This window comes from Suricata suricatta, chromosome 1 (assembly GCF_006229205.1).
Source record: "Suricata suricatta isolate VVHF042 chromosome 1, meerkat_22Aug2017_6uvM2_HiC, whole genome shotgun sequence".
NCBI lineage: Eukaryota > Metazoa > Chordata > Mammalia > Carnivora > Herpestidae > Suricata > Suricata suricatta.
In genome coordinates this window covers 108,683,850-108,695,378 of record NC_043700.1, presented here as the reverse complement: position 1 = coordinate 108,695,378, position 11,529 = coordinate 108,683,850, and the positions used below count along the sequence as shown (strand labels likewise).

The 11,529-nt window shown below is 41.5% G+C and overlaps 1 protein-coding gene across 1 annotated transcript in view; it reads right to left on the bottom strand.

The window, feature by feature from the left end:
* Nucleotides 1–11,529, bottom strand: part of PAPSS1 (3'-phosphoadenosine 5'-phosphosulfate synthase 1) — a 98,406-nt gene that overhangs the window by 78,082 nt on the left and 8,795 nt on the right. Inside the window, exons 2-3 of the mRNA XM_029951366.1 lie at nt 6,498–6,612; nt 49–284 (exon numbers count right to left, since the gene is read on the bottom strand). Coding sequence (XP_029807226.1) covers nt 49–284; nt 6,498–6,612 — 351 coding nt within the window. The remainder of the gene's footprint in view (nt 1–48; nt 285–6,497; nt 6,613–11,529) is intronic.

Below are 11,529 nucleotides of genomic sequence, written 5' to 3'. Positions count from 1 at the left end.
CATCTCACTCAACAACGTGAGACCAGCAAAGGGACAAAAGCCACATACCTGAGTGTATGGGGATATAAAACTTGTGATGCACACTAAGCCAGCATCTGCAAACAGCTTGGCAACTTCTGCAATGCGTCGAACATTCTCTTCTCTGTCTTCAGGACTAAAGCCAAGATTTTTATTGAGACCCTGGCGGATGTTGTCGCCATCCAAAGTGTAGCACGGGATACCGTGGCAAACCAAGTATTCCTCTAGAGCCATGCTCACTGTGGTCTTTCCTGCTCCAGATAAGCCTGAAATTGAATCATCCAAGCACATTTCATATGTAATGTTAGGAGAACCACTCAGTAAGAAAGAATTTAAATCACAAGCGTCGTAACACTCATTACTCACAATAATCCCTCAGTAACATTTATCCCACATTTCTCTATAAGATTTAGATCTTAGCTAGAAAAACATCTACAGTTTAAGTAAACATTTATGTTTTTTAAACAAATAGACACTAATGTAAAGTAGTACATTTGCAGGTCAAATAGTTCTAAATTGTACATTTCAGGTTTACCCAACTTTTTAAAATGTTTTATTTATTCTTAAGAGACAGAGCGCAAGTAGGGGAGGGGCAGAGAGAGAATCTGAGCCAGGCTCCCAGCTCTGATCATCAGTACAGGGCCCGACACAGGGCTTGAACTCACAAACTGTGAGATCATGACCTGAGCTGAAGTCAGACATGACACATGACTGAGCCACCCAGGTGCCCCTGGTTTACCCAACTTCTAAAAAATGTCTCAGGGCAGCTGCAACCACAGATTTCAACTCCGCGATTATTTCTTTGCCAATTCTCTTTTCTTTCCCAAATAACTTCTTTCAGATATGGTGCTACGTGAAATTTATCCTGCTCCTATTTGGTCCACTGCTCTTGAGGAAAGATCCGCTGCCTCGTGGTCAGGTCCACTGCTCTCTTAATGCAAAACAAGCTGTCATTATACAAGTTCTCAGGAAGCTGTATGGTCTCTCTCACGTCATCGTGCTCATATATGGTAACATCTCGAATTTACCCCGGCTTATTGACCCCTGCGGCACTGTAACACCATTTTCAAATACCCTCCAGCCGCCGCTCGATGCCGCAATGGCGGGCCCTCTTGTCATTTTGACCCAAGACCACAGTGCTACATACTCAAGCATTTGCTTTTAATAATTTATGCCCAAAGGTATCCTAGAAAGTGCTCAGTTTTCAGAGGGTAGATATTCACTTTGTCCTCTCGTCACCACTACTCCAAAGCTGCGTGCCAATTTAAAAACAGTTATGTGCCCAAATTATTTCTGGTGAAGGAAAAAGAAGGACAAATGTAAGTAAAGATAAACATTATAAAGTTATCTCTATATCCTAGGACCAATACTTCTCATAGACAACCATGTTAAAAGTACCTGGGAATCCAATTTAAATTAGCCTTAAATATCCTCATTTCAATTCCCCTTCCAGTTCCAATGATGTTCACTCACTAAACAAGAAGAAAAAGGGAATCATACACAAACACCTGCCACCCTGCTGAGTATGTAATTATGTAATTCTGTAGAATTATAGAACCACTAAGGTGGTTCCAAGGCAAGAGATAATCATGTATGGATTCCCTTGAAAGAAGTCATGAAAGGTATAGCTGATATGCTAAGAGGATCAATGGTGCTGAGGCACCTGGGTGGCTCCGTCGGTGAAGTGTCTGATTCCAGCTCAGGTCATGATCTCCCAGTTGATGAGTTAGGCTCTGTGCGACAGCTCAGAGCCCGGAGCCTGCCTGGGATTCTCTCTCCTTTCTCTGCCTTTTCCCTACTTGTGCGCCCATGCACATGGTCTCTCTCTCTCAAAATAAATAAATAAACTTAAAAAAAAAAAAGGATTAATAGCATTAGTTGCTTTATACATTAAAAACTTGTATTAATGAATATAGCAGATGGTATTTTCCAAAGATGTCCATAACAGAATTTTCCACCCTGCAAGCTCTCAATGGGACATCGCCACTGTCATCTCAATAGAATCTAATTCTCTACTCTTGAATCTGGGCTGGCCTTAGGACTCACCTGTCTCCAAAAGGATGTAGAAAATGACAATGTATGACTTCTGAGGCTGTGTCAGGAAATGCTATGCAGCTCCTCTTGGACACTCCATTTGAGAGAAGCCAGCTATTAAGTACCCTGAGGCCACAGCATTCAAGAGAACAGGAGCAAGTGTTTCAGCCAGCTAAGCTCCCAGCTAACAAGCGGCATTGAGTGAGAGATCACCAACGCCAGCCAGGTGAGCCTTCAGAGAACTGCCACCAAGCCAGATGCCAGGGCAAACTGCCCCACTGAAATCTCCAGAACTCCTTACCCACAAAATGGGAAGCGAATTAAAATGGTTGTTTTACACCACTAGGTTTTGTATAATTTCCTACACAGCAACAAAAACTGGAAAAAAGAGATGGAGGCAGGGGGAGGAACATGAAAAACAGTTTTGTTTTTTATTGTTTTTAACCACCAGTTGGGCACTAAGCATCAGAACAAAAATACCCTGAAACTTGAAACCTTATTAGAACAACCTATTTATACATATGTGTGTATATTTATTTTATATCTATCTATATATACTTAAGTTTGAAACAAAGTTAAGAATAGAGACTGCTGAAAATTGAATTACTGACACAGGAAGTTTCACTGAGATTACAGTAAACACAGACAAAAAAGACAAAAAACTAAAGCAGTTAGAGAAAATTAGTAGATAATTACAAGACAGATAATCGAAAACTTAGATAAGGAAAATCTGTATACCTGAGGAAAAGAAACCAAATGTGCTGGATCGAATCATCCCCCACCCCCAATTCATACATATCTGGAACCTCAGAATGTGACCTTAGTTGGAAATAGGGTCTTTTGTGGATGTAATTAAGTTAAAATGAGGTCATACAGAACCAGGATGGGCACTAAATCCAGCAGCTGGCGTCACTGGGACAAGTCCGTGTGAAGGCGGAAGCTGGGGACAGAGCACTGCATCTACACACCAAGGCAGGCCGGGGCTGCCAGCAAACTCCAGCAACCAAGAGAGAGGCCAGCAGCACATTCTCCCTCAGGGCGTCCAGAAGAATCAACCCTACCAACACACTCATCTCACACCCCACCAGGCTCTAGAATGAGAGAATAAACTTCCGCTGTTGGAAGCCTCCTTGTAGTTCTGAAGTGATTTGTCACAGCAGCCCTGGTAAAATAGTATGCCGACCAACACAGAAATATATAAAAAGAAAGTTTATCGGGAGTACAATCTGAGAAAAAGCAAACTATGTTCCAGGAAAATGACAACCCACTCAATACCCTGACAGATCCTGATTAAGCTACTGAAGTGTGAGAAAAAGAAAGAAATTTTTACTTCCAGGGCACCTGGGTGGACCAGTCAGTTGAGCAGCTGACGCTGGCTCAGGTCATGATCTTGGGGTTCTTGAGTTCAAGCCCCACATTGGGCTCACTGCTGTCAGCACAGAGCCTGCTTCAAACCCCCAGTCCCTTCTCTATCTGCCCTTCCCCCACTGTGCACTCTTTCTCAAAAAGAAAAAAACACTAGAAAAAGAAATATTTACTTCCATTTTCCATTTCCAACAATATTGTCAGAAAAAATCAACAAAAGCTATAGAAGATTTGGCAACATAATTAACGAGCTTGATCTAAAGATCATATATAAACATGAAACATATTGACGGAATAGATGTTCTTATCAAACATTTTTTAACATTTATTTATTTTTAAGACAGAGAGACAGGGCATGAGCAGAGGAGGGGCAGAGAGAGAGAGAGACAGACAGACAGACAGACAGACAGACAGAATCTGAAGCAGGCTCCAGACTCCAAGCTGTCAGCACAGAGCTCAACACAGGGTTCAAATTCAGAATGCGAGATCATGACTGAGCCGAAGTTGGACACTTAAACTTAACTGAGCCACATAGGCACCCCGATGTTCTTTTCAAACATATGTTTATGAAAACTGATGAATACTAGACCATAAAGCAAGTACCTGATAAACAGCATTTACAAACATCATCAGTGGCAAGTTAAATGGAATATATGATGCTCAAGAAAAGGATTACCCGGGGTGCCTGGGTGGCTCAGTCTTAGGGTTAAGCGTGCGGCTTCGGCTCAGGTCATGATCTCACAGTTCGTGGGTTCGAGCCCCAGGTTGAGCTCTGTACTGACAGCTAGCTCAGAGCATGCAGCCTATTTCGGATTCTATGTCTCCCTCTCTCTCTGACCCTCCCCTGCTCGCACTGTCTCTCTCTCTCAAAAATAAAATTTAAAAAAAAAAAAAGAAAAAAAATTATCCAATATTTTAAAGATCAATTTTCCCTAAAACTGACCTTTAGCTACAATGGAATCCCAAACTAAATCCCTACCAGAGTTTGGAGTTAAACCAATCACAAAGTTTATACAATAATGCAAAGAACCCCCACCTTCACCACCAAAAAAAGTCAAGATAGTCCTGGTGAAGAATAAGGTAAGAGGACTTACTTACTCCACTGGTTTTCAAGACTTGTAAATATATCATAAGACAGTGTGCCAATTGCAGAGGAAGAGACCAGAAGAACAGATCAGAGAGCCCAGAAACAAATTCACGCATAAGTGGAAACCTGATGTAGAACAGCTGGCACTAAAGGAAAAAAAGGATGCTTCAATGTATGCATTGAGACATCTGATTAGCCACATGGAAAAAAAAGAAAATAGCCTCCTCCCTCATATACACACGAAAATCAACTGCAGATGGACAAAGGGCCTAAATGAGAAAGGCAAAACTTTTAAAAGAAAATATAGCAAAAGAAATAATTTTTCAGGCTGCCAGATGAAAAAGAAAAAACTCCTAAAAAGAAACTAAAAATCAGATTGGTCTCACACTTCTTCACATCATTTAATATCAGACAACAATGAAGTAAAGCTTTAAGATTTCCAAGACAAAGAAAGTATGAACCAAATACATATTTTACCTAACCAAATCACTGTAAAAGACAAGCAGACATTCTCAAACCTAAATACTCAGGGAATTTAGGGGTGCCTGGGTGACTCAGTTTTTTAAGCATCACACTTCAGCTCAGGTCATGATGTCACCATTCCAGAGTTTGAGACCAATGTCCAGCTCTGCACTGATAGCTCCGAGCCTACTTCAGATTCTCTCTCGCTCTCTCTCTCTCTGTCTCTGTCTCTCTTGCTCTCTGTCCACTCACACATGCGCACATGCTCTCTCCTCCTCTGGCTCTCAAAAATAAATTAACATTAAAAAAGAAAACTCAGGGAATTCAAAATCCAATGGAAGACTATCTTACAAAAACAACAATGAAATACAAATACTTAAACCTAGACCCAAAGAAAGAGCTCATGAGTGCACACACCATAATAAAAGAACTGATGGTGAAATGGTGGACACAGAATCGATTTGCTTACAGAGCTCAAACACAATCATGAAAACTTAAGATTTGAGCATAGAATGTAAGTGTTATGAACGTGGACAACAGAAAAGTAGCAACTTAACAACAACCTAGACTTAAGAATGAGGAGATGGGAAGAATGTGAGGATGGGGTCTTCTTTCCTTATAGAAACAAATAGACTTGTCTACAATTGAAGCATGTAATTAAAAATACACACTCACAAAATAGGAATGCTGCTTTCCATCCATCAGCAAAAAATTTGAAGGATTGGTGATATCCATGTTGATGAAAAGATACTGGGAAATAAACCCTCCCCTACACTGTTGGTAGGGGAGTAAATAGGTATAAAATTTTGGTGGTTAATTTGGAAAGATGCATCAAAAATTTAAATACAAGAAGTGAAAGAATCCATCATTCTTACGTTTATTTTTGAGAGAGCACAAGTAGGAGAGTAGCACAGACAAAGGGACAAAGGATCCAAAGATGGCTCAGTGCTGACAGCAACAAGCCTGATGTGGGGTTTGAACTCACAAACCACAAGATCATGATGTAAGCCTAAGTCGGATGCTCAATGGACTGAGGCACCCAGGTGCCCCAAGAATCCATCATTCTTAAAGCCGCCTCCAGAATCTAGATCACCTGACCCTCTCACCGCCGCTCTGGCTGAGCCCAAACACATGAACCAACACAGGAACCAATTAGAGGCCAAAGCAAAGATTCTTTTTTGTGACATCCATTATCACTGTTTCTCTTCATACAGCTTACATTATTAGCTTCTTGAAGGCAGAATCCAGGTCTTGTTGCATACAAAAGTTTATACAAGAGAATGGAGTTATTAACTAGAAAGTCATTTTTAGATGCATTCTGGTTTCCCCCTTTATTTCAATAGCAGTTCTGTCACGAACAAAAGGAAGTGCCAAAAGGAAACAGGTTATAACTAAGCAACCTGCCAGGTACGTGTAGTGATGCTCCAGACACACGAACAGCTCAAAACTTAAACACATACCCTTACTCCTCGTTCAAGACATCTATAAACACTGCTTTTGAAATTAACTGGCTTCTCTCTCGTGACCTTACCTGTCAGCCAAACTGTGCAACCACGAAAACCACCTCTGGTCCCCACGACCTGACCTCTCTTGTTCCTGCTGACATGGTGAGCTTGATAGGTGACATTAGTTGCTCTCTGCATCCCCTGGAAAAAAGAAAGGAAAAAAGAAAAAGAATTCTGATTTACTTCAGTCCTTTATAAAGTAAATACATACTCCTTGCTGTCACTATTCTATATGTAACATGCCAAAAGCAAGGAAAAAGATTAAAACAGTTTTCTTTTTATAGTACCTAGCATGGTGTTTAGTGTTTTACCATTAATTTAATTGATCGCTGATTTAATTACTTTGGCCCTCAGAGACACCCAGGAATGCAAAAACCCTTCATTTGTTTTTACAAATGAAGATGTTAAACCTGAGAAAAGCTACACAACTTGCCCAACTTCCAGTAACAAGGGAGTGAGCTGTGAACTGCACAACCCGGTCTTCCACTCACTGAGGCCCTGTGAGTGCACCATGTGAACTAACCAGGGGCTCCACCCTCACTGGGCTCACATCACACTGGGGGAGACAAAGCAATAAAACGTGATTTGAACATGACAATAAAACTTGTCAGAGCATGATGAGTGCACTGTAGAAAATAAAACACGGTAACCCGAAAAGAGACCTCAGCGATGAGTACCTCTTTAGACAGGATGATCCAGAAAGGCCTCTAAGAAGGTAGCATCTAAGCAGACTCCTGAACAAAGTGTGGAAGGAATGTCTGCGGGTATCATGAAATGCATGATGGAAAAAAGTAGACTGCATTGCTTACTTGTGGTTATTCCACAAAAAAAAAAAGGGGGGGAATGCAATCATTCTCCCAAATATTCTTCTTCAACAAAAATGGCATAAATTTACATAGGCCTCAAGTATCCAAATAGACATTTCTCCAAACAAAAAAATACAAATGACCAAAAAAAAGCAGATTAAAAGATGTTCAACATCATTAGCCACCAGAAAAAAGGACATTGAACCAAAACCACAAGGAGATATCTCTATAATCCACCAAGATGGCTATAATCAAAAAGACAGTAACAAGAGCAAGGTGAGAATACAGAGAAATTAGAATCTTCATACATTTGTGGTGAAAACATAAAATACTACAGTCACTTTGGAAAACAGCAGTTCTGCAAATGTTACATATAGTTACCACATAACTAAATAATTAAACTCCCAGATAAATACTCAAAGGAAAACATGTCCACACAAAACATACACCTAACTTCATCCCGGCTTTATTCATAAAAGCCAAAAAGTAGAAACCCAATTGTCCATCAGTTGATAATTAGATAACATATTTTAAAATTTACATGATATATCCGTTCAATAGATTATCTGGCAACAAAAAGGGATGAAGTACTCAGACACGTTACAACGTGGATGAACCTCAGAAACATGAGGCAGTCACAAATACCCACCTAAGGTGTAATTCCATTTATGATAATTGTCCAACACGGGAAAATCCAGAGAGACAGAAAGCAGGTTAATGACTGCTTCAGGAAGGGAGCCTGGAGGGCAAGGGGACTGACTGGTAATGGATTCAAGGATCTTTCAGGGCTATTAAAATGCTCTAAAAATGATTGTGATGATGGCTGTAAGAAACTGAAATATACTAAAAACCACTTATGCATTTTAAACAGATAAATTGAATGCTATGCAAATTCTATCTCAATAAAGTTCTTTTCTATACAAAACAAAATGAATTAGAGTCGCCATTTTCTCTCTGTATGGAGCAAAACCATAATAAGTTCTTTCTAACAGCATGTCTTTACAAGATAAGTATGTGACAGCATTTTTTCCATAGGGTGTTTGTATTTGGTACTGCTTAGAAGTTTTTACTTTTTAAGACAGTTCCATTCATCACTCATTCAAAACTACTTACTGAATACACACTACATGCTTGACATTCCTCTAGGAATAAAACAGAGTTTACAGTATCAATAAAATCACCGTCCTCATGAGGCTTATCTAGTCCTCACTCCTAGTACAGTGGTTCTCAAAGTGTGGCTCCTGAGGAGCGGAATCAGCATATTCTGGGAAATGTTAGAAATGCAAATTATTAGGTCTCTAAGCTAACTGATTCAGAAACTCGGGGGAAGGGCCCAACAGTCTATATTTTAAAGCCCTCCAGGTGATCATGATGCAAACTGGTGTTTGAAAGCTGCTGCACTGGGGACACCTAGGTGGCCCCCATCCATGGAGTGTCAGACTCTTATCTGGACTCAGATCATGATTCCAGGGTCATTCATGGAGCCCTGCATTGCTGAGCCTGGAGCCTCCTTAAGATTCTCTCTCTGCCCTCCCCCTCTCAAGATTCTCTCTCCACCACCCCTCCCCTCCCCTGCTCAAGATTGTCCCCCGCCCCTTGCTCCCTGCACACTCTCTCTCTAAAAAAAAAAAAAAAAAAAAAAAGTCAGTCACCGGAAGAGACCCTGGGGGAAGACCAAAATGATTAAGTAAATTATATACATTAGGCAGGAATATCAAAACGGAGAAAAGTAAAGAAAGCAAAACTGTGAAGAAATATCAGAGAAGTGATGTTCAGACAGAGTGGCCAGGCATGGCTTTACCAAAAAGAGGACACGTAAGACCTGTGATGACCTGGAGACCTGGGGGAGGGGGGTAGGAGTGGGGTGAAGCACCCCCAGACAGAGGGAACAGTGAGAGCACAGAAAAGTGAAAACGTGGACTCAGGAAATCTAGAGTAGTTGGCAGGCAGTCCAAACACCTCATGTGAAGCCAACACTCAAATTCAAAGCAATACCAGTCACCAGGGCGGTGTTTTCCGCAGCCACATCAGGGACACAGGGTGAGGCATGGAGCAGAGTGGATCCAACCGGGGCTATGGTTTGGCCCCAGAGGTCTTCAAAATGGGGAACAAACACCCTTGTAGGTACAGAAACATGAACTTTGTAAAGGAACAGGAACATATTTCCATCCAGATCTTCAACTTCCAGATGTACGCTCTCCTAAAAATGGCCTGCCTGCGGTGCCAGGTCTCTCTTCTGACTCCCGCCCCTTCCCTGGCCGCCCGCCTGTGGTCCTCCTAGTGCATCGAAGAAAGGCATCTCTGCCCTTCAGAGTCCTACCATCACTCACTGTGGAAAATCCTCTGGGGCCAAGGGGACAGCCTGCCAATTCTTAATAGGCACAGCACAAGAGCCACCCCCCTCCCCGACTAATCGTCTCATCAACAGATGGATTTCCAATAAAATGCCCAATAATCACTTATGAACGATTATAATATGGGTCTTCCGACCTATTTCTCTTCAAGAAACTAATGAAACAAACATAACTTTCTAGCTCCCCATTTCCATCTTAAACAAAAACAAGGTTCTGCACACAGACATCCTCATCTCTTGGGAAGGAGGGACACCTCTTCCCAGAGGTCACTAGTTTCAGCCCCCAGACGGGCTGCCTGGGGAGAAGGGGGTGGAGTCTGAAGGAAGAGGGCAGGGTTGGGAGGTGGTGCTACTCAGCTGCCTCCGCCTGAAAAACCGGTTTGACTCAGGCCATTTTGCTTTGGGATTTGTTCCAAGTCATTTCGCCTGGGGGCAAGAAGAAACACCCACCTAATGAATTTGAATTCATTCTGGCCCTGTAAAATCTCCTGCTTTTCTTTTTAAATTGAGTAGAATATATAAAATTACCTGAGAAGCCATAAACCAACCACTGAGGATGTGTCAGGGAGAAAACATAGGATAAGCAGAGATTGTCTGTTTTAATCACTAGAAAAAGAATGCTCCCTCGGGGTGTCTTGCCTCCTACATTAAAAAAAAATTCTGGCAGCAGGATGGCAGTGTAAGGATGCTTATTGTTCATGAATGTTTCATCTTTTTCATATTATAAAACCTTTAAAAAAAATCTGCCATAATCTCCTACTCCAGCTTCTCAGAGTAAATTAAAAAGCATTTTTTTTATAAACTACTGGAATGGCAAGGAGGTGGAATTATGCCTGAATCTTACGGAGAATTTATAGGCCACTCCCACACACAATGTCCTAGTTCCCCTGCCCTTCTTTCCACCCTTGGTGGCCAAATCCTTCCTATAATTCCACCCACAAGAAATGACACTGGTGACTCACTAAGGGCCAAGAGTGAGTTATTTCCTTCTGATTTTAAATTCCTGCTCTCAGTCTTCGAGGGCCTAGCCTCCATCCCCAGGATGGAGAGATCAGGTTTACTGTCCCCTTCCTAATCGTCTGGGTGGTTTATAGAAACATTTACGTGGCCTGGTGTGTGCCCCCAGGCAGTCCCTGTGACACCTACTGCCTATATGGTTTGTTTGTTCCTGAGGGACTGTTTTCTACTTTCAGGTGTCTTTCTATGTGCAGCTGTTGTGGCTTCCCTGGGTAGATAGGGCAAGCACAGGAATTGCAGTTCTTTGTATTTTCCCCAACGTTCAACCTCTTTTCTTGTGCCTAGTCAGTGCTCAGTAAAAGTTAGATATAAGGCACTTATTTTAAGATATGATTTGTTTTCTCTGCCTAACGTGCAAATAAAGACTGACATTCAGAAATCTTAAGTCTAGCAGAAAACAATTCGTTTCAACAGGACTTACTTTCTACACATGGGCCTGAACAACTATCAGTCCTGTTACCAGACTGACTTCACATGGCCTCTGATAACTGTGGTGCACATTTTCTACACATTTTACTCTGTCATGATGCACACAAGTGGCCCAGGGTGCCTTTTTTGACTGACCTTAATTTCCACATGGGTGGTTTTATTATTTTATCCACTTCCCTATGTGACATATCAACTTCTCCTATAATGGCATTTAGAGAATTCCGAGTCTTGTGAGTTTATTATGATTTTATGAACAGCTCTGCCTTTTTCAGTGGAATGTGTAAAAGCACAGAGCATACAGCAAACAAGTATAATTCTGGACTCACATCTATCATCCATCCCACCGTCCACCTTAAACTGCTAAACAGAGTATTCCTCAAAGAGAATCTGTAAAATGGTAACAGCAGTCTTTGTCTCCAGACATACTATGAGGAGATAGTAGTGTTGGGAAAA